This window comes from Chrysemys picta, chromosome 22, assembly GCF_011386835.1.
Source record: "Chrysemys picta bellii isolate R12L10 chromosome 22, ASM1138683v2, whole genome shotgun sequence".
Classification (NCBI taxonomy): domain Eukaryota; kingdom Metazoa; phylum Chordata; order Testudines; family Emydidae; genus Chrysemys; species Chrysemys picta.
The window spans coordinates 21039487-21065778 of NC_088812.1; the positions used below are offsets into that span (position 1 = coordinate 21039487).

Here is a 26292-nt window from a genome sequence, read left to right on the forward strand (position 1 = left end):
CGTCACACTCCCTTCACAGCCCTAGAAACCTCTGAAGTCAGAAGTGATGAATCATAGAAATGTAGGACTTGAAGGGACGCCGAGAGGTCTTCTAGTCCAGTCCCCTGCACTAAAGTAGAACTAAATACTATCTAGGCAACCTGACAGGTGTTTGTCTAACCTCTTCTTAAAAACGTCCAGTGATGGAGATCACACAACTCCCTAGGTAATTAGTTCCAGGGCTTAACTAATCTTACAGTTAGGAAGTTTTTCCTAATGTCCAACCTAAATCTACCTTGCTGCAATTTAAGCCTATTGCTTCTTGCCCTGTCCTTAGTAGTTAAGAAGAACAATTTATCACTCTCCTCTTTATGTACTTGAAGACTGTTATCATGTGTGTCTCCCTCCCATTCCCTCCCCTCCCCCGGTCTTCTCCAAATTAGACATCCCTAGTTTTTTCAATCTTTTCTCACAGGTCATGTTTTCTAGAACTTTCATCATTTTTGTTGCTCTCTCTTCTGGACTTTCTCCAGTTTGTTCAGTTTCTTTCCTGAAATGTGGTGCCCAGAATTGGAGGCCTTATCAGTGTTGAGTAGAGTGGAAGAATTATTTCTCATGTCTTGCTTACAACACTCCTGCTAATATATCCCAGAATTATGTTTGCTTTTTGGGTTTTTTTTTGCAACAGTAGTACATTGTTGATTCAGATTTTTGTTTGTGATCCACTATAACCCCCAGATCCTTTTCTGTAGAAAAGGCAGTCATTCATCCTTTCTAGGCAGTCATTTCCCATTTTAAGTATCAGAGGGGTAGCTGTGTTAGTCTGAATCTGTAAAAAGCAACAGAGGGTCCTGTGGCACCTTTAAGACTAACAGAAGTATTGGGAGCATAAGCTTTCGTGGGTAAGAAGCCTTACATCTGAAGAAGTGAGGCTCTTACCCACGAAACATTATGCTCCCAATACTTCTGTTAGTCTTAAAGGTGCCACAGGACCCTGTGTTGCATTTCCCATTTTGTACATGTGAAATAAGACTCCTGCTGAGGTAGGTATGTGTGTGTGTGTGTGTGTGTGTGAGAGAGAGAGAGAGAGAGAGAGAGAGCGTGAAAGAGAGGGGGTGGGGCTGTTGGGTTGCAGCGTGGAGTGAATTTAGCGATTTATCCACTGTGAGTCATCAGCAGGGATCATACCTAGAATCTTCTGCACTAAAAGCACAAGTCTTGTATCCGTTTAGCTAAAGGATATGATTCTCTAGTGTGCAGCAGTAATAGATTCTTATCCTCTTATGTGAAAATAACTAGAGAGCTGCATTGTCCTAGTGTGGGTTACTTGAGAGTAGAAAGTGGTTGGAGGGGGGGACTCTGAAAGAGCTGGGCAGGAAGTTGACACATGGGTTACAGATAAGTAACTGTCAGATCTTAGTTTTGTAACCCTTGTTTGCTCATCTTATTTCAGCACCAATTCTATACAACTCTCACCTGGTGTGTCAGATCTCCCATGAGAGTGTAAACTGCAGCATAAGGACTGTCTGATTCCTGTTGCCCTGTGAGGGCACCCAGCACACTGCAGGGGTGAGGGAAGATAATAAATAATAAAGGGCCCATCCCCTTAGTGGGATCAGTTACTGACTCCAGTGAGGTGAACTTGGCCCAAAGACTCTGTTTCCAGAGACCAGAGATAAGGGGACTAAAGAGGAAGATGCTGTGACCGAGTGTGTGTCAGTTCTGCTTTTGGTCTTATTTATGGTTAATAAAGAAGCTGCCAGGGTCAGAAGCCCAGAGCTTGTCTTCTGAGCAGCCATGGGACGCCGAGGCTTCGCATTTCCTCCAAGTAAGTAGAACCGAGTTAGTGATGACAGAGCCATGATGTAGGGGAGAGTGTGGCAGGCAAGCCGCTATCCTTGGAATAGCTGGGAGTAGCCAGCTGGCAACTTATTGGAGATGCCAGGGAGGGGAAGTTAGAAGGGTTCTGTCCTCAGGTACTTCGGAGGTTCCCTGGCCTGTCAGGGAACATCTACACAGCCTGTGGCAGGGACCCTCCAAGCTCACCTTGACAGACTCGGGTTTGCGCTGCCATGATAAAAATAGGTGTGCGGACAGCACTGTTAAGTTGTGGTTTGGACCAGCCAAGGCCCATCCCCCTCCCTAGACTTCAGAGCCTGACCTCCCGTCCAAGCCACAACTTAGAAGCTCTGTGTACACAGCTACTTTTAGCACAGTTGCACGAGCCTGAGTCTGTCGAGCTGGTTCTGAGCCTTGCTGCTGCAGGCTGCTGCGTGGTGTAGATGTACATTCTGTGACCAGTTGGGCTTCACAGGTAGACAAAGAGCAGCTGCAGCACCAACTGTTGGCTAAACAGACTAGCAAGACTAGGGGGGGAGGGATAGCTCAGTGGTTTGAGCATTGGCCTGCTAAACCCAGAGTTGTAAGTTCAATTCTTGAGGGGGGCCACTTAGGAATCTGGGGCAAAATCAGTACTTGGTCCTGCTAGTGAAGGCACAGGGGGCTGGACTCAATGACCTTTGGAGGTTCCTTCCAGTTCTATAAGATAGGATATCTCCATTATTTCATTTCAAGATACATGCTCTCCTGCAAACTTATTGTGCATCTTGCCCCTCTTCAGGGCATGTTTTTGCTTCCTTGCTGAGCACTGGGCACAGGAGAAGGATATATCTGACCGAACCCAAAATGACAAGGTCAAAGGGGGAAAGCCCTGTGTGGTGCTTGTGTGAATTTTGGTAATGATTTTTGATTCTTATGTGTGGCGGGGCGATGACTCACCAGCACGGCACCTCCTGCTGGTCATCCAGGGAATTAGCAATTCCAGCACAGAGCGCTCTCTGCAGGCCAGTGTCTCGCTTGCCACTGGCCCCCATGTCCCTTCCGGACCTTGGGGAAGACTGCAGTTTATAAACCACTCATCATTTGCAAGGGGGGTTTGAACCAGCTGCCTCTGCCTGTCTCTGGGCTGCCCCTTTGCAGCCGCAGTACCCTTTGTAGGCCTTGACAAGGCCTGCAGCCTGGTGGTTTAATGAGGTCCAATGCCCTGATCCTAATCCTGATCTCCTAAATCCCAGGATAAATCCAGGGTAACTCCAATAAAAGTAAACCAATGGAGTCATTCCAAATTTACACCAGTGTAACTGAGATTTGGGTCAGACTCATACAAAGGTGCTTAGAATCCTTTATTAGAATCCTCCCTGTGTTGTTTATTGCCATATCTTAGATTTTAAACAATTTTGTTCATCTTCTCTCAAGTGTTTTTCTTGCTTGGACTGTTCTGGTTGCTACCACCAGCAAGTGCCCAGAAGACAAACACAATTGGTAAGTTCTCAGGTTAATGAAACTTAATACCTTGTGTAAAGTTTTTGTGCCCATGATAAGTGAGTCCCATATAGAGTGTCTGCAATGAAGCCGGTATTGGCTTGAGCATTATCTGGATTCTAATGTGGGGATTTACTGCAACTGGGTCATTAGGAGTAGCGGAATGCCCAAAGGGGTGGGTACACCTCAGGTTCTAAACAGGCCCTAAATGGAAAACCCAGAATTTTGAAAACAGGGAAGATTGGGTGTCAAGGACAATTCCTCCTTCTCTGTGTTCGTTTATCATTCACTCCCTCTTTCTCCCTCTGTCACTCCTTAGGGTATTCTAGTTTTAGTCTGCTCATACTCTGTCCCATGGTGGACAAGAACCTCTTTCTGCTGCCATCTCCCACTAAGAAGTCTTTTAATAGTGTCACTAGGCCATACTGAAAAGCCAGAGGTGGGCCCAGGAAGTGGTAGCTGGAGACTTCATATACTGGACTGCAGTACCTGGAGGTCTGTCAGAAAGGAGCGAAGGAGAATGAAGTAGCAGTAATTCTGGGTTTGTCCTTTTGGCAGCTTCCCCTTTAAGAAGCTGTTAATTTTCACATACAATTCTGTAATACTGAGATCACGATCAATTTCATGTAGAAACTAGAAGCACTGGGAAATCCTACAAATGGAGCGAAATCCTGAGAGGCATTGAGGACCGGCAGCCAGGGCCGGCCCTAGACCAAAGGGCGTGTGCCCCCATTCCCCCCCATTTGTTAAACATTTAAATACTTTATTTTTTGTTTCATTTGTAGCCCATTTCATGACTTTGATGCATGATTTGTATGCATGATTTATCCCTGTCTCATAAGACTAACTGGTGATACTAGGGTTGCCAGGTGTCTGGTTTTCGACCGGAACGCCCAATCCTAAAGGGACCCTGCTAGTGAAGGCAGGGGGCTGGACAGGACTGCTGACCTGGCCATTAAAAGTCCGTTCGGTGGTGCACTGGGGCTAAGGCAAACTCTCTGCCTGCCCTGGCTCTGTGCAGCTCTCCGGAAGCAGCTGGCATGTCCGGCCCCTAAGCGCAGCGGCGATCAGCAAAGCTCCGAGTGCTGCTGCTGCTCCCAGCGCCAGCTCCACAGCTTCCATTGGCTGGGAACTGTGGCCCATGGGAGCTGTGGGGGTGGCGGCTGTTGGTGCAGGCAGCGCACACCGTGCAGAGCCACCTGGCTGCTCCTCCGCCTAGGGGCTGAACATGTTGGCCACTTCCAGGAGCAGCGCGGAGCCAGGGCAGGCAGGGAGCCTACCTTAGCCCCGCTGTGCCACTGAATGGGAGCCGCGTGAGGTAAGTGCTGCCTGGCCAGAGCCCATACCCTGAACCCACTGCCCCATGTTGGAACCCCCTCCCGCACTCTAACTCCCTCCCAGACCCTGCACCCCCACCCATACCCCAACCCTTTGCCTCAGGTCAGAACCCCCTCCCTCACCCAAACTCCCTCCTGGAGCCTGCACCCCGCATCCCCTCCCACACTCCAATGCCCTGCCTTAGCCCTGAGCCTCCTCCCGCACTCCAAACTCTTTGTCCCCAACCTGGAGCCCCCTCCTGCACCCCAAACGCCTCATCCCTGGCCCCACCCCCAAGCCCATAACCCCAGCCAGAGCCTGAACCCCCTCCCAGACCCTCACCCCCTGGCCCAACCCTGAGCCTGCTCCTGCACTCCAAACCCTTTGGCCCCAGCCCGGAGCCCCCTACTGCATCCCAACCCCCTCATCCCCAGCTCCACCCCAGAGCCAGCACCCCCAGGCAGAACCCTCACCCCTTCCCGCACCCCAACCCTCTGCCTCAGTCTGGAGCCCACTCTTGCACCCTGAACCTCTGATTTCTGGCCCAACCCCGGAGCCCACACCCCCAGATGGAGCCCTCACCCCCTCCCGCACCCCAACCTCCTGTCCCAGCCCACTGAAAGTGAGTGAGGGTGGGGGACAGCGAGCGATGGAGGGAGGGGGACTAGAGTGAGTGGGGGCAGGGCCTTGGGGAACGGGTAGGGCCAGGGTGTTCCATTTTGTGAAATTAGAAAGTTGCCAACCCTGGGTGATGCCCTGCTCTGTATATAGTCGCGAGAGCGTGGCTGACAACATTCTAGGAGGCTGGAGGAAAATGTAGTTCTCAGAAAATCTGGAAGGTTTCATGAGATCCTAGAAAGGTCCAGAACATTCTAGGAGGCTAGTGAAAAATGAATCCACATATGGAATACCTGAAACATTTTACTTCAAACATTCTGGTTTCCCTTTTGTCGCTAACGACAAAAACAGCACCCCGAGCCCGGCACCCCACAAACCTGGCACCCTAGGTGGTTGCCTGGGTCACCTGCCCATAAATCTAGCCCTGTTGCCATCTCCCATTGAGGCTAAGAATGATGGGCCTGATTCTCTTCTCACATATATCAGTGTAAATCAGGAAAAATGCACTGAAATCAATGGCCGTCATATGGTGTAAGGGACAGGAGAAGGAGGCCCAGCATTTCACAGTATCTCCCCTCACTGATCCTATTAAAGGGCCTGAAGCTAGACAGCCAGATTCTCAGCTAGTGGAAATTTAAGAAGCTATATTACATTTGGCCTTAATTTTCTTTCCACTCAGGGCAGAGAGAGCGAGCTCTGGGAGTGAGGATAAAATGTTTATTGGGAGATGCGATGTTTCTGGATCTCTCTATAAAGAGCCAAGTGGGATGTCAGCTGGGGGTAATGGGCAGAATCCTCATCTGTTGTAAATCAGCAAAGGTCTGTTGTAGTCAGTGGTGCTACACTGATTTACACTAGCTGAGGATCTGGCCCTATATAATGAAAAGGGAAATGAAGGAAACTTATTAAATAAAAGTTTTATTTAACTTTTTAAAATTGTAATTTTATTGAACTGTTTCTTATATCTTATTATACCTGTTAATAAAAGGTTCTCTCTCTCTCTCTTTCTGTATATATACATATATTTAATGGTGGTGGTTGCAACAGGAGAAGGTGCCAGTGATAACTTGACACAAGACCCCAAACCACGCTTATGTGTTTAATGTTGTAACAGTACAAAAGGGTTTTAATATTACCGCAGCCCAATAGGCCCAAGGCATCAACCCAACAGACTAAGATTCTATTCCCAGTGCTGGGAAGGGAGCAGGTTATAACAGTTAGAGCACAAGAGACTGAGAGTCAGGAAACCTGGGTTCTATTCTTAGTTCTACTGCTGATTTGTGGGGTTGCTTTGTTCAAGCTCCTAACCCTCTATGTCCCTTAGTTTCCCCTTCAGTGCAATGGGGACAGTAATATTGACCCATCTCTTGGTTGGACTGAGTATTATTTAATGTCTGTCTGTAAAGTGTTTTGAGCTTAGACAGAGGGTGCTAGGGAAGGGCAAACAATTATTCTTAGAGCTGAGTCCAAATCATTAAGTGAGCATCTGGAGCTGAAAATTTTCTGTGTTTCCATAAGTGTTTGGATCCAGGATTCTGGTTCTGAACTATTAGAGAGATCAGGGACACTCATGGAGTTCTGATCCAGATTGGAACATTCCCCAACTTCGTGTTTGATTCCAAGATCTTTTGTTGGGTTCTAAGCTGCCTAAGTTGTGCTTCTTCATTATTTAAAATAATGTTTAGTATTAATAAAAAATATTTTAATGTAGATTAAAAATATAATGGGGAAAATTTCTAGCTTCATTAAAATTTTCAAGCTCTTTTTTTTTTTTACTGTGCCTTAATTTTTGCCTTGAACAAAGTTGATCCAGTCCCTTTTACTCTATCCACCTCTTGCCAGTATCTATCATAGAATCATAGATTATAGGACTGGAAGGGACCTCGAGAGGTCATTGAGTCCAGTCCCCTGCCCGCATGGCAGGACCAAATACTGTCTAGACCATCCCTGATAGACATTTATCTAACCTACTCTTAAATATCTCCAGAGACGGAGATTCCACAACCTCCCTAGGCAATTTGTTCCAGTGTTTAACCACCCTGACAGTTAGGAACTTTTTCCTAATGTCCAACCTAGACCTCCCTTGCTGCAGTTTAAACCCATTGTTTCTGGTTCTATCCTTAGAGGCTAAGGTGAACAAGTTCTCTCCCTCCTCCTCATGACACCCTTTTAGATACCTGAAAACTGCTATCATGTCCCCTCTCAGTCTTCTCTTCTCCAAACTAAACAAACCCAGTTCTTTCAGCCTTCCTTCATAGGTCATGTTCTCAAGACCTTTAATCATTCTTGTTGCTCTTCTTTGGACCCTCTCCAATTTCTCCACATCTTTTTTAAAATGCGGCGCCCAGAACTGGACACAATACTCCAGCTGAGGCCTAACCAGAGCAGAGTAGAGCGGAAGAATGACTTCTCGTGTCTTGCTCACAACACACCTGTTAATGCATCCCAGAATCATGTTTGCTTTTTTTGCAACAGCATCACACTGTTGACTCATATTTAGCTTGTGGTCCACTATAACCCCTAGATCCCTTTCTGCCGTACTCCTTCCTAGACAGTCTTTTCCCATTCTGTATGTGTGAAATTGATTTTTCCTTCCTAAGTGGAGCACTTTGCATTTGTCTTTGTTAAACTTCATCCTGTTTAACTCAGACCATTTCTCCAATTTGTCCAGATCATTTTGAATTATGACCCTGTCCTCCAAAGTAGTTGCAATCCCTCCCAGTTTGCTATCTCCACCTCCAACGTTTTATTGCTATTTTTCCTTGCAGGCACATGTCAGACTGAAACTATGGGAAGAGAATTCATCACCTCCTACATGGACGACTGTGGGAACTCTAGTCAATTTGAAGTGCAAATTACTGGCTACTTTGTCTTCACTTCAGTGTCTGTTTCCATCTCCAATTACTCATTTGATAAGAAGATTATGGTAAATCGGGGAGAGATGGTGCGGGTCAGCCTACCAGAGTCAGTGGGAATTAAGGGTGTTATCAAGTTCTCCAAGGTGGTCCTAGTCAAGGCTGACAAAGATATCTCAGTAGTGTCTGTCAGCAACAAAGATGTGAATTCTGAGACCACTGTGCTGTATCCTGTCTCCAGCTTGGGAAATGAACACTACATAGTTACTCCCCCTACAGAATCCTTAGATAGTTACCCAGAGTTCTCTGTTATGACATACCAAGACCGCAACCTTGTGACGGTCCATGTGGAAGGCAAGTTACGTTATGAAACAGAGGTCTACTCCACTGGTGACACACTGAACATTACACTCCTTCCTTTCCAAGGCTACCAGTTACAAGGCATAGCAAATGTGTCTGGCACCAGGATTGTCTCAAAAAAGCCAGTGGCTGTCTTGGTTGGCCAGGTGTGTTTCTGTACTAGCACAAAATGCAACCATGTCTTTGAGCAGCTCCTACCAGTTTGCAGCTGGGGTACAACATACATCATTCCTCCCTTACCATGGCAGAAAGTAGATGAAGTAGTCTACATCACTGCTTCCCAGAACACAACTGTGTTGTATCAACTAGGGGAACAGCAAGAGACTGTTACTCTAGCAGGAGGCAGTGTACTCCAGCGTCCTGTCAAGCCCTGGATCCCAGTCTACATCTCTGCTAATGTGGGCATCCAGGTGGTGTTCTACAGCGTGGGTGCACCTCTCCCTAATTCCTCCCACGCCTTCCTGATGAATGTTCCAGATGTTGCCAGTTACTGCTGGATGTATTCTATAAATGCCCAGGAGGGCTTCGAGAACTTTGCCTTGATGGTGGCCAATACAGCAGAGACTGGCGCCATCATCCTAGACAATCAGCCTGTAAGGGATGTGGTGTGGAACCGAGTCGCTGGCACTGAGTTCGTTTGGAGCCTGCATATCCTTGCACCTGCCATCAGATCCCATGCTGTGGAACATCCCAGCTCTCCATTTGCGCTCCTGAGTGTTGGCACTGCCGCCATGGACAGCTATGGGATTCCGGGTTCCTGCAGGAAGAGTGAGTAGCATGGGTTTTAAATTGATTTTGACCACAGATAGTGTCCATGCTGCAAAGAAAACAGTGTCACAACCAGGGAGGCAACCATGGGCCTGGTGTAAAGTCTGTTGATTTTGATGGGGCTCCATTGAGTTACACCAGCTGAGAATTTGGCCCAACACGGCATCCTAGGCCACCACTAGCCACAGTTACTTCGGCTATGTCCATACTACAGAAGCGACAGCAGCACAGCTACAGCACCACAGCTGGGCCTCTGTAGCACTGTAGTGTAGACACTTGGTACAGCGATGGAAGGGATTTTTCTGTCACTGTAGTTAATCCACCTGCCGAGAGGTGGTATCTAGGTTGACGGAAGAATTTCTAGTGCAGACATACCTTGATGAGACTCCGGCCTTTTAGAAGTACAATAGCAGGATTAGAACACTTCTGGGAAAGGGAAACATCTCGACTATAGATGTAACAACCATCATCTTGGTTATCACCAAAGATGAAACCCAGGACTTTGTAACTGCATGACCCACTACTGTTTGAGCTAAGGGATGAACTCCCATAACTAGGAGCTGTAGCAGAACCGGACCCTTGGTGGACCAGCCCCTAGAGGACACATAACATACACTGATTAATGAGATACACAGGTAAAGCTTAAGTGAGTATTAACCAGGTGATGTGTGGACACACACCAGACTTTTAGGGCCGAATGTATTGCTAACTGATTAGAGACTCAGTTGAAAGTTGTCAGATAGACAGGGCTTAAGGGATCAATGGAGTTAAAGGGAGAAAACACCTGCTGGGTTTCAGTAGATCATCAACTTTGTATTCTGGTAGGAATAGAGGATGGCCCTTGCGGCTAAAGTGCTTGGCTAGGACTCAAGTGATCAAGCGTCCATTCCCAGCTCTGTCCTTAGGTGTGTGGGCTTAGGTGTGTCACTTAGGCCAAGATTTTCAAAATTGCTCTGTGATTTTGGTTGTCTAACTTGAGACCTTAAAGGGGCCTGATTTTCACAGTGTGAGTGCTCAGCACTTTTGAAAGTCAGGGCCCTTTTAATATGTCTCAAATCACGAGACCCTTCTGAAAACCTTAGCCCTGCAGATGTTGACCTGATGTTATTGTCCTGCCTCTCTTTCTGTTGCTAGATGTTACCTTTAAATGCCAGACTGAGACTCCACAGATACAAGAGCAGCTGGAGATGTGCAAAGTTGTCTTTCTGCAGGTACGTGGAAGGGGTTTATTTGGGCTTTGAGGGTTTTCACAACGAGTACACAGAAAACTTTGAGCCTGAGGATTCTCTGCTTATCCAGGGTTTACCACTGACTTCAGTGGAAGCAGAATCAGTCCAATACAAAGTGCTTTTGAAAACACGACCGTATCATGCTTATGTGTGTGACACCCACACTGTACATCAGAGTTCTGCAGTTAAAGCATCAGCCAGAGATACAGGAAGTCAGAGTTCGGTTCCCATCTCTGCCCCAGACTCAGTGTGTGACTTTGGGCAATTTGCTCAGTCTCTCTGTGCATCGGTTCCCCACTTGTAAAAGGAGGATAATAATCCTTAAAAAATCACTGTGAGGAAGGGAAGGAGAAATTCATTAATATGAATGAAAGCTTCAATACTCCTTCACCACACTTAGCCTTAACATGTCTTAATCTGTAGGCATTCTAGTGGGACAGCCAGCCAGCCACAGGTCAAAGCAACATCACTCTGCAGAACTATTAACCTTAATTTTGGGTGGCGTTTCCATACTTGCAGAAATAACCCATTTCCTCTGATTGTTCTACAGGGCAGCACCAGTGAATTTTGCTCCTTCGTGAATTCAACCTTAGTGAATTTGGAGACCATGTGTGCCCAGGACAGAGCAGTATCGCTGCAGGTCAGAGGTTCTCCCCCTACATGTGTGGGCGCTCTATGGCAAATGCCCTGAGCACTGGAATAACAGTCTCACTTTGGGGGGAATTGTAGCTGCTCTTCAGAAAAGGGGTGTGTGTGTGCATGTGCATGCTCTCTAGCTTAAGTGGCAGGGGATCTGGGCTCTGTCCCCACTGGTCCTAGGAAGATCCAAATTCCTTCTGGGGACAACACAGAGAGAACCTAGATGCCTGCTGATTTGTAGCAATGTTCTCTGGCCAGTACACTGAAGGGACCAGGGATGAGGAGCAAATGACACAGCGCGTTAGCCCTCCCCTGGCTTCTGGTTACTGTGGAGTCCTGAGCAAGCGTCAGTAGCCTCACTCGCTCTGTAAAGGGCTCCTTCTTTGAGAATGCTGCAGTCCCTCTGAGTGGGGAAGGTCACTATGAACCCATATGTCCCTAAGAGGGTCATTGTTCCCCTGGGAGTCTGAAGAATGTGTCTCATGAACCACTGAAATCCTCCCTCCTTCTCAGGGTGTTTCTTTTCCCAATCCCAGGAAGTTGCTGGCCCCTTTGGTTCCTTCCTGAATAGCTCCACCCTCAGTGCTGGTGGGAACGAGAGCAAGAGGGAGGTGGCCTCTGCCGTGACGTTCCTCCTGCAGAGTGTGGAATTGGCTGCACTGACGGCTGCTTTGAAGTCTCCGGAGATGAAGAAACAGAATGTAACAACAGAGTCTATGGGTGAGGCGGATGGGAGGCTCCCACATCACCTGGTGGTGGCTGTGAGATAGGGGGTTATACTCTTTTCAATGCAGAACACCACTGCAGCCTCGCTGCCCCTCTCTCATGGTTTATAACCCAGCCATGGGCAGCAGGTGAAGAAGCCATTGAGAAAGGCTAACCATTGAGATAGGCTAGCCCTCGGCCCCTCCCTCTCTGCCCAAGGCCCCGCCCCTCCTGTTCCACCCCCTGTCCTCCACTGGAGACCAGAGCAACCCGCCCCCATCCCCGCGCTACCCCAGCCCTGGAATGCCAGGTGGGCAGCGCAGCGGGAGCACCCCCAGCCCTGGAACGCCAGGCAGCCACAGCATCCCCAACTCCAGAGCTGGGCGGCTGGGCAGGCAGCGTGACGTGGCATGGCCCCGGGCCAGCACCCCCAGCACCCCCAGCCCTGGGCCTTGTGAGCACCAGCCCCAGCCTTCCTGCCCCAGCCTCTCAGCCACAGAAGAGCGGGAAGGGAGTTGGAAGCAGGCAGCAGAGGGCCTGGGGATGGAGCATGAGCATGTCCATGCCAGGGTGTTTGGGGAGGCACAGCCTTCCCCGGCCTATGCTACCTGCCACCCATAAATCCAGCCCTGGGGCTTTGCAGCAATGGCAGCTGCCTGAGAGGGTTTTAAAAGCAATGCCAATCTCCTGTCACCACAGGCAGCTGCCATTGCGTCCTCCTTTCACTCCCTGCCCCAGCAATACCCCATCCTGCTGCTTCCCCTGCTAAAGCGCAGAGGTGAGGCAGCAGGGAGAAGTTGCCTTCTGCCTCTTGGCACAGTGGCATCTTCATGGGGACATACGGATCATGGATCATAGAAGGTCAGCCAGAGGGCCTCGGGGAAACACAGAGAAATGGAGGTGAGGAGAAAGGGGGAGGGGGTGGTGGGATTCTGAGAGAGTGGAGCTCCAAACCTGCCTTGCCCTTACAGCAAGAGGCTTTGCCATTTCCCTCCCCAGCTATCGAGACGCTCCTCGTTGTCCCGGCTGCAGGTCCCTGTGATGAGGTCTTCAGGCTGAGCGCTCAGGAGGAGACAATGGACATTCACTGCGATACGGTCACCAGAGCAGCAACAGAAGGTACCATCCTAGTGCTTCCCAGGCACTCACCCCTTTAACTAGACACCAAACCCCAGCCCTAGTTCTCCCCTTCCTCTCACCACAGTCTGGTTTGCTTGCCTCTGTTATCCTGACACTAGTGTGGACCTTGTTGGCTGAGCCAGTGTTTCTCAGGCATTGAGCTCTGCAGAGCCCTTCATTCCTGGTTGTCCTGAAGCATGAAAACCGAGCAATGGGAGGGGCAGGGAGGAGAGAGAAGCTTTGATGGGATATGAATTGGTCCAGAGAATGGAAAGATCAAAGATCCATTGACTCAACACCTGATGTCCTGATGATGAGCCCAGCTAGGCCCCAAGTTGACGTGTGTGACTTCCTGGAATGGAACCAGGATGATATTTACCGATTTTACTCCGATTTTCAGGCCAGTATGACCTAACTGGGACTCAAGTATCAGAGGGGTAGCTGTGTTAGTCTGAATGTGTAAAAAGCAACAGAGGGTCCTGTGGCACCTTTGAGACTAACAGAAGTACTGGGAGCATAAGCTTTCGTGGGTAAGAACCTCACTTCTTCAGATGCAAGTAATGGAAATCTCCAGAGGCAGGTATATATCAGTGTGGAGTTAACGAGGTTAGTTCAATCAGGGAGGGTGAGGTGCTCTGCTAGCAGTTGAGATGTGAACACCAAGGGAGGAGAAACTGTTTCTGTAGTTGGATAGCCATTCACAGTCTTTGTTTAATCCTGATCTGATGGTGTCAAATTTGCAAATGAACTGGAGCTCAGCAGTTTCTCTTTGGAGTCTGGTCCTGAAGTTTTTTTGCTGTAAGATGGCTACCTTAACATCTGCTATTGTGTGGCCAGGGAGGTTGAAGTGTTCTCCTACAGGTTTTTGTATATTGCCATTCCTGATATCTGACTTGTGTCCATTTATCCTCTTGCGTAGTGACTGTCCAGTTTGGCCAATGTACATAGCAGAGGGGCATTGCTGGCATATGATGGCATATATAACATTGGTGGACGTGCAGGTGAATGAGCCGGTGATGTTGTAGCTGATCTGGTTAGGTCCAGTGATGGTGTTGCTGGTGTAGATATGTGGGCAGAGTTGGCATCGAGGTTTGTTGCATGGGTTGGTTCCTGAGTTAGAGTTGTTATGGTGCGGTGCGTGGTTGCTGGTGAGAATATGCTTAAGGTTGGCAGGTTGTCTGTGGGCGAGGACTGGCCTGCCTCCCAAGGTCTGTGAAAGTGAGGGATCATTGTCCAGGATGGGTTGTAGATCACTGATGATGCGTTGGAGAGGTTTAAGCTGAGGACTGTAGGTGATGGCCAGTGGAGTTCTGTTGGTTTCTCTTCTGGGCCTGTCTTGTAGCAGGAGGCTTCTGGGTACACGTCTGGCTCTGTTGATTTGTTTCTTTATTTCCTTGTGTGGGTATCGTAGTTTTGAGAATGCTTGGTGAAGATCTTGTAGGTGTTGGTCTCTGTCTGAGGGGTTGGAGCAGATGCGATTGTACCTCAGTGCTTGGCTGTAGACGATGGATCGTGTGGTGTGACCGGGGTGGAAGCTGGAGGCATGAAGGTAGGCGTAGCAGTCGGTGGGTTTTCGGTATAGGGTGGTGTTAATGTGGCCATCGCTTATTTGTACGGTGGTGTCCAGGAAGTGGACCTCCCGTGTAGATTGGTCCAGGCTGAGGTTGATGGTGGGGTGGAAGCTGTTGAAAGCATGGTGGAATTCTTCCAGGGTCTCCTTCCCATGGGTCCAGATGATGAAGATGTCATCAATATAGCGTAGGTAGAGAAGGGGCATGAGTGGACGAGAGCTGAGGAAGCGTTGTTCCAGGTCAGCCATAAAAATGTTGGCATATTGTGGGGCCATGCGGGTGCCCATAGCGGTGCCACTGGTCTGGAGGTATATATTGTCACCAAATTTGAAATAATTGTGCGTGAGGATAAAGTCACAGAGCTCAGCAATAAGTTGTGCTGTGTCATCATCAGGGATACTGTTCCTGACAGCTTGTATTCCATCTGTATGTGGGATGTTTGTGTAGAGAGTCTCTACATCCATGGTGGCTAGGATGGTGTTTTCTGGGAGGTCACCAATGCATTGTAGTTTTCTCAGGAAATCTGTGGTGTCACGGAGATAGCTGGGAGTGCTGGTGGCGTAGGGTCTGAGTAGGGAGTCCACATATCCAGACAGTCCTTCAGTGAGAGTGCCAATGCCCGAGATGATGGGGCGTCCAGGATTTCCAGGTTTGTGGATCTTAGGTAGTAGATAGAATAACCCCGGTCGGGGCTCTAAGGGTATGTTGATTTGTTCCTGTGTTAGTGTAGGGAGTGTCCTGAGTAGATGGTGCAGTTTCTTAGTGTATTCCTCAGTGGGATCTGAGGAAAGCGGCCTGTAGAATTTGGTATTGGAGAGTTGTCTGGCAGCCTCCTTCTGGTAGTCAGACCTGTTCATGATGACAACAGCACCTCCTTTATCAGCCTCTTTGATGATGATGTCAGGGTGGTATCTGAGGCTGTGGATGGCATTGCGTTCTGCACGACTTAGGTTATGAGGCAAGCGATGTTGTTTTTCCACAATTTCTGCCTGTGCACGTCGGCGGAAGCATTCTATGTATAGGTCCAGACTGTCATTTCGACCCTCAGGAGGAGTCCATGTGGAGTTCTTCTTCCTGTGTTGTTGGTGGGAGGGTATCTATGTATCAGTGCGCTGAACAAATCAACATACCCTTATATACATACCCTTACATCAACTCCACACTGATATATACCTGCCTCTGGAGATTTCCATTACTTGCATCTGAAGAAGTGAGGTTCTTACCCACGAAAGCTTATGCTCCCAGTACTTCTGTTAGTCTCAAAGGTGCCACAGGACCCTCTGTTGCTTTCTAACTGGGACTGGTTCTTAATTCTTCAGCACCAGGGAAAGCTCCTCACTAACCAACCCCTCTGCCTCTCCTAACCAAGAAAAACTATGGATTCACCTCAGTGCCTTTTACCTAGGGCTGTCTACCAGACTGGATAATGTACAGTATGGGGGTATAATTTCTAAAGAGCACTACTGTACTGTGCATGAATTGGTCCGTGTAGACCCTACTCGTGTGCACTAAAGGTTCCCTAGTGTGCTCTAATGTGCGTTAGTGCACTTTAAGAATCACACTCCCATAGTGCACGCCGATGTTTCCAACACAGAAGTGTTTCTGTGGAAGAAGAGGGAGGAGGCAATATATTCTAGTGGTTAAAGCTCAAACTGCTAGCCAGGACTCCTGAGTTCTTTTCCCAGCTCTGCCCCACACTCACTGTGACCTTTGGCACCTGGCTTGCTCTTTCTTTGTCTCAGTGTCCCTGGCTCTATCATGAGGCATCATTTCATGTTTTCAGATTCTTGGGCTGTTGCTTTTATTTCTTACTCCACACTGGACTCCATCATTGACAAGAGATTTCTCAACGAGGGAGATCTAATGGCTGCTGAGAAATTGAGGAGTTTTCACCTGAATTCCAGGGTGGTGAGTGGGGCTATTGGAGATGGGAGGCCCATGAATATCTCCAAACCTGTGAACTTCACTCTGCGCCATAGACAGGTGAGTGTAGATCTTTTTACTTTGCTTTGTGGCCGTGGCTGCAGCTGGTCACTTAAAAGGCTATGCTCCTGGAGGGCATTTGAGTTGTGTTGCCTTTCTGGACTGAGAAACAGTTAACTGAGAAAGAGAGGGAGCTTCTTCAGTCCTGACACGGGGGCTGTTCTGGTGGAGGACGTTACATAGGGTTCGCACCAGGCCAGATTGGGTTATGATTCATCACATAAAATGCTGTGGAGTAACAACTATGCTTAGCTCACCCCTTAGAGCAGGAATAATTGGAAAGCAACTCCCTATTGCAGTTGTCCCCAAACTTTTGAGGTTCGCCCCCCCCTCATTACCCCTGTCCACACCGCTCCCTCTGAGCCGGGGCTGGGAGCGGGGCCGCTACTCGGGGGTGGGGTGGGAAAGGACATGGACAGAGTTAAGGGGGCTGAGGCTGGGGCCGCAGCTGGGTTGGGTCTGGGGCCAGGAGTAGGGCCAGAACCATGGGAGGGGGCCAAGGCTGGGGATGGGAGTAGTGCAGCAACTGGGCTGCAGTGGGGGCCAATAGCCTAGCCCTTGGCCAGGTGCTGCTCTGCTCCCAGCCCTGCCCCTGCCCCCAGCCTTGGCCCTGGGCCGAGAATGGAGCCGCAAGGGTCTGGGGCTGGGAGTGGAGCCGTGCTGAAGCTGTGGACGATGCCAGACATGGGGCTGGAAGTCAACGATGTGGCTACCGGTGGGATCAGAGCAGAGCTTAGGGTGGGGAGGGGCTAGGTGGTGCTGTCATGTCCCTCCGAAGGTTCCTCTGTGCCCCCATAGGGGGGCGCACCCCACAGTTTGGGGACCTCTGCCCTATAGATAGCAGAGTTCAGGGAAACAGCATGAAATGGTGCCTTCTTTGATAAAGTAATGAACTTGCTAGGGTGCATGTGGGTGGCTCAAATCGGAACTGCACAATTGTGTGTCATAGACCCTACTGTGCTGAGAGTTAAGGGAATTACCACTTTAGCTCTGGGATCGTGGGTTAGTGCTATTGGAGCTGGAGGTTCTTCTTCGAGTGGTGTCCCATGGGTGCTCCACTCTAGGTGTTGGTGTGTCCCTGCACTGGAGATTGGAGATTTCTCGCAGCAGTACTCGGTCGGGGGAAGGGCATGCACAGGAGTCATCTCATGCAGCTGTTGGCACCTACTGTAGCGTGCACTCCCCCGACCGTCCCCTCAGTTCCTTCTCAACCGTCCTCGGCTGCAGACAGAGCTCCGCGGCAGTGCTCTTTGTTTTTTTGTTTTTTTTTTCCAGAAAGTATCAGTTACAACTTAAATAGGAACTTCTTTTTAGTCTATACTTAGTTACATAGTTTCGTTAGTTCATCTTAGAGGTTTTTCTTCAAAAAAAAAAATAAAAAAAAAACTCGGAAAAGAGAAGAAAGAAGAAGACTTATTCTCTCCTCAACTCCCCATTTGGGAACAGTTTCTACAGTTTACCATTACAGTTAACCTCTACCCTTATCTCTCGAGCGGGGGGAGAGGCTTAACTGCAGTCATGCCGGTCTCATCAGGATTTAAAAAGTGTGACTCCTGCTGTGAACCAATGCTGGTCTCTGACGGCCACACATCCTGCATTCGCTGTCTGGGAGAAACTCATATTTCAGAAATGCGCACATTGCACCAACTTAACAACAAGGGCAAGACGTGACAGGGATTTCTGCTTGAAAATGCTTCTGCTGAAGAAATGCCTCCAACCTCCGCAAGAGACATCCTCCGGGGAGTCTCATAAACCGAGATCCCTGAGCTCTGATAAGGCTCCAACTTCCACAACTGTCAGGAAGCGAGCCTCAATCTCTCCAGCAAGGGTCTCTCAGAAAAAGAGAGCTTCCCCAGCGAGGTCTTTACTCTTAGTGCTACACTCATCCAGAGTGAGCACTTACGAGGCACTGGGCTCCTCCGGCACTGTCCCGGCACAGGGAGTGGCATCGCGATCAATGCTGCTGCCATCGGCACTGACCCAAGACTTGCTGCTGCCTAACAAGCTGAATCCAGCACAGGTCAGCGCTCCAACGGTCGATCGCAATCCCAAGGCCGGACCAGCGCAACTTCTATGTCCTGCTGACATAGCAGTTTCTTCAGCACTGCAGTCACCACTGCTCGGCACCGAACACTCCCCGAGCTACATAGCACGGTACCATCCTTCATCTCCTGCACCACTCTGCATGCATAGTGGCGAGGAAGGAGAGGTGCACGACAATGGCTTCTCCTCTCAACATTCATCCCCATCACAGATGAGACCTACATGGAATGCTGTGAAGCCTAAGCCTCATCCCGTCGAGCATTTACAGCCCTGGTATGCACAGCACTGACCTTACCCATTACCACTTTACCCCATTCAATGGCCATAATGGGGTCCTTGGCCCACATACCAGAACCCCTGTTCTGGTCCCCCTTCCCCAGCCACAAGAGGTTCCAGAGTACATCCATCATTACCACACCGAGAAACCTCTGACCCCCATGAGACAGAGATAGAAGAGGAAGAGATATTCATCCCTCAGGCAGACCTGGATGACTCACCACATCCCCCACACTCATCTTCTGCATCAGATGAAGCGGTGACACTGTCTACCCCTACAACACCAGATGACCTGACACAGTTCCAAAAACTCTTCAAAAGAGTAGCAAGCAGCCAAGAAATTGCCTTACATGAAGTGCAGGAGAAACAACATAAGTTGTTAAAAATCTTACAACCAGCATCATTGACCAAGATTGCCCTCCCCATGGATGAGGCTATAATGGAGCTTGCGGAAGTAATATGGCAAACACCGGCATCGGCACCACCCACCAACAAAAGCGCTGACAGAAAATACTTCATTCCAGCCAAAGGCATGAAATTTTTGTTTTCACACCCTCAAGCCTGTTCTCAGCGCATTAAACAGCCTCATTTATGCTTCACGCTGCAAGATAAAGAACACAAGAGACTGGACCTCTTTGAGCGGAAAGTTTACTCGTCAGCTACCCTTCTGCTTAGAGTTGCCAAATATTCTGTGCTACTAGCGAATTACAACTACTCTAACTATAGTAAAATACAAGAACTCAATGCCATTATCAACAAGGGTCAGTTAAAAGAAGAACAGGAGGACTTGTGGCACCTTAGAGACTAACAAATTTATTAGAGCATAAGCTTTCGTGGACTACAGCCCACTTCTTCGGATGCATATAGAATGGAACATATATTGAGGAGATATATATACACACAGACAGAGAGCATAAACAGGTGGGAGTTGTCTTACCACCTCTGAGAGGCCAATTAATTAAGAGAAAACAAACTTTTGAAGTGATAATCAAGCTAGCTCAGTACAGACAGTTAGATAACAAGTGTGAGAATACTTACAAGGAGAGATAGATTCAATGTTTGTAATGGCTCAGCCATTCCCATAAGGGTCAGTTAATAGCCCGCACAGCGCTGCAAGCCTCTGTGGATGTAGCGGACACAGCTGCCCAAACAACCGCAACAGCTGTGGTTCTGAGAAGAACATCATGGTTGCAGGCTTCGGAAATTCCAAAAGAACTACAGCTAAAAGTGGAGGACATCCCCTTCGATAGGAATAAACTATTCTCATCTCAAACAGACGACGTCTTCCATACCATGAAGGCCTCCCGAACGACACCGCGTACACTAGGCATACACCCACCGCCTGACAAATGCCCTCACTTTACATCATAACAGAGGTCACGAGACACCTCGTTTAACCATCAACAACCACGAAACTTCACTCAGAACAGACCCAAACAACAAGCCCAGAGACGATGAGCTCCACAGAACCAGGCCTCATCCACCCGTCCATCTACATCTAAGCCACAATTTTGAAGTCTTGGTCGAGGGTATGCACGACTTCCCCACACCTCTAGTGCCAACAGATACCCCATCCCACAATTTTGGTCACCGCCTATGCCCATTTTACCATGCCTGGGCTGCGATAACCACAGATCAATGGGTTTTGGAGATCATATAATCTGGCTACACCATTCCTTTCACAGCCATCCCCCCTACCCTCCCTCCTTTCCTGTCCCTCTTCAGGGACTCCTCTCATGAGCACCTTCTGCAACAGGAAGTAGACCACCTCCTACTGCTGGGTGCTGTAGAACCAGTACCACATCAATATCGAGGGAGGGGTTTTTATTCCAAATATTTCCTGACAGAGAAGAAAGGAGGGGGATGGAGACCAATCTTAGATCTCTGAAAACGCAACAGGTTCGTAGGCAACTACAGGTTCAAAATGGTCACTCTGGCCACAATAATCCCAGTGCTAGACGGGGAGGACTGGTTTGCAGCCTTGACCTCCAAGATGCAAACTTCCATATTACAATACATCCTGCCCACTGACGGTTCTTGCGGTTCACAGTAGGACCCAACCATTACCAATACAGGGTCCTTACCTTCGGACTGTCCACTGCTCCCCGCGTATTCTCAAACACTCGCAGTAATAGCAGCACATTTATGATGCAAAGGATTCATAATCTTCCCCCATTGGGACGATTGCCTTCACAAGGGTGCCAACCAACAAACGGCAGGCATGCTGAAGACCACAATAGACCTGTTTCACCAGCTAGGTCTACAGATAAACAAAAAGAAATCCACCCTGGAACCAACCCAGCGACTGGAATTTATCGGAGCCGACCTAGACTCCATACAAGCCAAGGCAATATTGCCAAACCACAGATTCACTACATTGACCAATCTTATTTCCATCAGCCCACAAACTTCAGTGAGGACATGCCTCCAGATTCTGGGACATATGGCAGCTACGACTTTCATAGTAAAGTATGCCAGACTCCATATGCGCTGTCTGCAGCAATGGTTGAGCACGGTCTATGCACCCATCAAACACTCTCTCAACAGACTTGTGACACTACCACCAAGAGTTATCCTCTCCCTACAATGGTGGACACAGCCAGGGAATGTATGCTCCAGGATTCCCTTTCAACAAGACCCCCCCCCCATCAGTGACTATTAGAACAGATAGGTTGGGGCGCCCACTTGGGTCACCATAATGTACAAGGCAAGTGGTCTGTGACAGAAACTCGACTACATATCAGTCTCCTGGAACTCCACGAGAGTGTTCTCGACACAATATTCCAAAAATGGGGTCACCATCAATCTCCTGGAACTCCATATCAATCTCCTGGTACACAATGCATGCCGACACTTCCTCCCACTCGTACGAGAAACCTCAATCTCTATTCTCACCAACAATGTTGCGTGCATGTTTTACATCAATCACCAAAGGGGAGCCAGGTCTCACTCACTATGCGTAGAAGCCATGAACTTATGGAACTTGTGCATCCACAACAATATAAACATCACAGCATCATACCTACCAGGGTGCCAAAACACTACAGCCGACAATCTCAGCAGGCACTTCTCACAGGAACACGAGTGGGAAATCCACGACAGTGTTCTCGACACAATATTCCAAAAATGGGGTCACCCAGCAATCGACCTTTTCGTCTCAGTGATAAATCACAAATGTCCACTATTTTGCTCCAGGGCAGACCTGACACCGGGATCGTTAGGGGATGCCTTCCTCATCCCGTGGAACGCATCACTCATGTACTCCTTCCCACCGATCCCACTGATCTCACAGGTCATCTGCAAGATACGACTCGACAGAGCATCATACATCATTCTCATTGTCCCCACATGGCCCAGACAGACTTGGTTTCTGTACCTCTCACGTCTAGCAGCCTTGCCCCACAACCGCTGCCTTTCCGGACGGACCTCCTATCCCAGAACAAGGGCCTGACGCTCTATCCAGACCCAGCGAAGCTCCATCTCAAAGTATGGCTCCTCTCTGGTTCCAACATGGGGAATTGAACTGTTCGGAGAAAGTAAAACATGTATTACTAAATAGCCATCACCTCACCACTAGAAATACTTACCACCACAAGTGGAGAAGATTCTCTCTTTGGTGTCAGCAAAAACAGCTGGATGCGACCAAGGCGCCGCTATCTATGATCCTAGACTACCTACTAGAACTGAAGGAAACGGGGTTAGCCATAAGCTCTATTAAAGTACACCTGGCTGCCATCACGGCCCTCCACAAAGAGATAGAAGGGGCTTCAATATTCACGCACCCGATTACATGGCGCTTTCTAGCAGGTATACAGAACATGTACCCAGAAGTACGCCAACCTGCACCACCACGGGATCTCAATCTTGTGCTCAAATATCTCACAAGACCACCCTTCGAACCTCTAGCAACCTGATCACTCCTTCATATGTCAATGAAGGTCACATTCCTAGTGGCAATCACGTCTGCCAGACGTGTCCGCAAAATAGGAGCATTGATGGCTGAACCACCATACACTGTATTTATCAAAGACAAAATTAAGTTAACATTCTCACCCAAAATTCTTGCCCAAAATGGCTACACATTTTCATATTAACCAAAACATACACTTACCTGCCTTCTATCTCAAGCCATATAATGACTCTCGAGAAGCAACATTGCACATGCGAGATGTCAGATGGGCTGTAGCCTTCTACTTGGACAGAACTAAACCATTCCACAAGTCACCAAGACTATTCGTCTCTACAGCCGAGTGTTCCAAAGGCTGTGCAAACATCAACCCAGAGACTCTCCAAATGGGTCTCTACTTGTATTCAAACTTGCAACCACCTGCATCACAAAGAACCCCCCGTGGGCATCAGATCCCACTCAACATGAGCCATGACGACATCGATCACATTCTTGAACAATGTCCCCTTAATAGATATTTGTAGAGCTGCAACCTGGACATCAGAGCCCGCTTTTGGAAAGCATTATGCTATCACCCAAGGTCTTGTCTCAGACTCTATCATTGGCCTCACTGAGCTCTCATCACACATTTATACATACCTCTGAAACCTTACCACCCCGGTGAGGTACTGCTCTACAAGCACCTAGAGTGGAGCACCCACACGGACATCACTCGAAGAAGTAGAAGTTACTCACCTTGTGCAGTAACAATGATTCTTCGAGATGTGTGTCCCTGTGGGTGCTCCACTACCCACCCTCCTCCCCTCTACTTTGGAGTTCACACAGCCAAGCTCTGCGGTAGAGAAGGAATGGAGGGGACGGTCAGGGGAGTGTGCGCTACAGGAGGTGCCAATGGCTGCATGAGACAACTCCTGTGCACGCCCTTCACCCGACCGAGTACTGCTGTGAGAAATCTCCGATCTCCAATGCAGGGATGCACCGACACCTAGAGTGGAGCACCCTCAGGGACACACATCTCGAAGCACCATCGTTACTGCATAAGGTGAGTAACTTCTTCATCTCGCTTGTATTTACACTGCCAATGGGAAGTCCGAAATGGTTGTTGTGTGCAGCACAATGAGAGCCATGAAGCCATCGGTGACTTCAGGTTTATTACTGTGTATTAGAGATTTGTGACAAAAGAAACGGTATTCTCCCCATGATCCAGTGAGGAGGATGATGATGGTGTTTTTGTTTCCAGGCAAAGAAAGAGGAGGAAGAGACTCGCTGCGTTCATTGGAAATTCAGAGCTGGGAATGGCACCTGGGCTGAGGATGGCTGCACTGTTCTCCACACGAACAGCACTCACACCATCTGCAGCTGTGACCATCTCTCCAGCTTCACTGTCCTTATGGGTCACAACAGAATTAAAGGGAGAAAACACCTGCTGGGTTTAGGTAGATCATCAACTTTGTATTCTGGTAGGAAGAAAGGACGGCCCTTGTGGCTAAAATGCTAGGCTAGGACTCAAGTGATCAAGCTTCCATTCCCAGCTCTGTCCTAGAGTCCCTGTGTGTGTGGCCTTAAGTGTGTCACATAAGCCAAGATTTTCAAAATTGCCTTGTGATTTTGGTTGCCTAACCTGAGACCTTAAAGGGGCCTGATTTTCACAGTGTGAGTGCTCAGCACTTTTGAAAGTCAGGGCCCTTTTAAGATGTCTCAAATCAAGAGACACTTTTGAAAAACTTAGCCCTGCAGATGTTGAGCTGATGTAATTCTCCTGCCTCTCTTTCTGTTGCTAGATGATACCTTTAAATCCCTGAATGAGACTCTACAGATAAAAGGGCAGTCAGAGATGTGCAAAGGTGTCTGTCTGCAGGTACGTCAAAGGGGTTTATTTGGGCTTTGAGAGTTTTCACAAAGAGTACACAGAAAACTTTGAGCCTGAGGATTCTCTGCTTATTGAAGCAGGGGCAGCTCTAGGCACCAGCAAAGCAAGCAGGTGCTTGGGGCGGCACATTTGCAGGGGCGGCAGGGATCCAGCATGGGAGCTGAGAACCAACAGGGGGCCCTGGGAGCTGTACTTCCTTGGTTAACTCCCTGCCTATAGAGCCATTCCTGGAGCAGGGAAAGAACTACATTTCCCAGCATTCCCTTGGCAGTGATCAACAGGAAAGGGAGGGGGAGGGAATGAGGTAGCTGAGACTTCATGCTGCAGCTTGCTGTAAATAGAGAGCTCACTGCTAGAATGGGGTGGCACTGTGAATGGGGGAACAAGTGTGCTCAAGGAGTAGAAGGCTTTGGCCCAGATATCCCCTTCAGAAGACATCCCCAGACTGGGTTAGGTAGGGTTACCATATTTCAGCAAGCAAAAAAGAGGACGGGAGGAGCCCCGCCCTAGCCCCGCCCCTGCCCCTCCCACTTCCCGCCCCCCCAGAACCCCCAACCCTCCCCCCGTTCCTTGTCCCCTGACTGCCCCCTCCTGGGACCCCTGCCCCTAACTGCCCCCCGGGACTCCACTCCCTATCTAAGCCTCCTTGCCTCTTGTCCCCTGACTGCCCCAACCCTTATCCACACCCCCACCCCCAGACAGACCCCTGGGACTCCCACGCCCCATCCAACCACTCCCCACCCCCTGACAGCCCCCCCCAGAACTCCCAACACATCTAAACCCCTCTGCTCCCTGTCCCCTGACTGCTCCGATCCCTCTCCGCACTCCTGCCCCCTGACAGCCCCCCCAGAACTCCCAACCCATCTAAACCCCTCTGCTCCCTGTCCCCTGACTGCTCCGATCCCTCTCCCCACTCCTGCCCCCTGACAGCTCCCCCCCAGAACTCCCAGCCCCCTACCCCCCGCTCCTTGTCCCCTGACTGCCCCCTCCTGGGACCCCTGCTCCTAACTGCCCTCCAGAACCCCACCCCCTACCTAAGACTCCCTGTTCCTTGTCCCCTAACTGCCCCTTCCTAAGACCCCCCCCCAACTGCCCCCCAGGACCCTACCCCCTACCTGTACCCTGACTGCCCAAAACTTTCTCCACTCCCCTCCAAAAGCCCCCCCAGAACCTCCCTGTCCCTTCTCCTGCCCCTCCTTACCCTGCTGCTCAGAACAGGGTGTTGGGCTCTGTGCCAGCCGGACACATGGCTGAGCTCCCCTGCAAAACACAAAACCCGGTCCCTGGCCCTGCACAGGGTTGCCGGAGCGGGCTGCAGGAGGAGGAGCTGCCGGCCGGCTCAGAATGCAGGGAGGGGGTGGGGTGGGAGGAGGAAGCTGCTCCGGAGTCCAGCCCGGGACTTTCCTGCAGCCCTCCCAGCCGGGGGAGGGGGAAATCCCGGACATTGTGAGTGCTTCACAAATTCCCCCCGGACGCTATTTTTAGCACACAAAAGGAGGACATGTCCGGGTAAATCCGGACGAATGGTAACCCTAGGTTAGGGATACTGGTGTGACCTCACCTTGCAGTCCCCAAAGAAAGAATTGGGTGGACTAAATGGACAGTGCCCCTCTCTATCTGAAGTCTAGCAAGGGAGGTACGTGGATCCCACTAGAATTTAAAATGAAAAGTAAGGGAGGGGGGGCTCTGGACCTGGGCAGCTTTAGATACAGTACCAGGCACGTAGGAAGAT

The 26292-nt window shown here is 49.4% G+C and overlaps 1 protein-coding gene across 1 annotated transcript in view; it reads left to right on the forward strand.

Moving 5' to 3' along the window:
* Positions 1-1465: 1465 nt before the first annotated feature.
* Positions 1466-26292, forward strand: part of LOC101941847 (uncharacterized) — a 41002-nt gene continuing 16175 nt past the window's right edge. Inside the window, exons 1-10 of the mRNA XM_065575493.1 lie at positions 1466-1807; positions 3235-3300; positions 8004-9218; positions 10353-10429; positions 10998-11087; positions 11623-11806; positions 12791-12910; positions 16265-16464; positions 23931-24126; positions 24472-24548. Of these exons, the coding sequence (XP_065431565.1) occupies positions 1777-1807; positions 3235-3300; positions 8004-9218; positions 10353-10429; positions 10998-11087; positions 11623-11806; positions 12791-12910; positions 16265-16464; positions 23931-24126; positions 24472-24548 (2256 nt within the window). The 5' untranslated portion in view covers positions 1466-1776. The remainder of the gene's footprint in view (positions 1808-3234; positions 3301-8003; positions 9219-10352; positions 10430-10997; positions 11088-11622; positions 11807-12790; positions 12911-16264; positions 16465-23930; positions 24127-24471; positions 24549-26292) is intronic.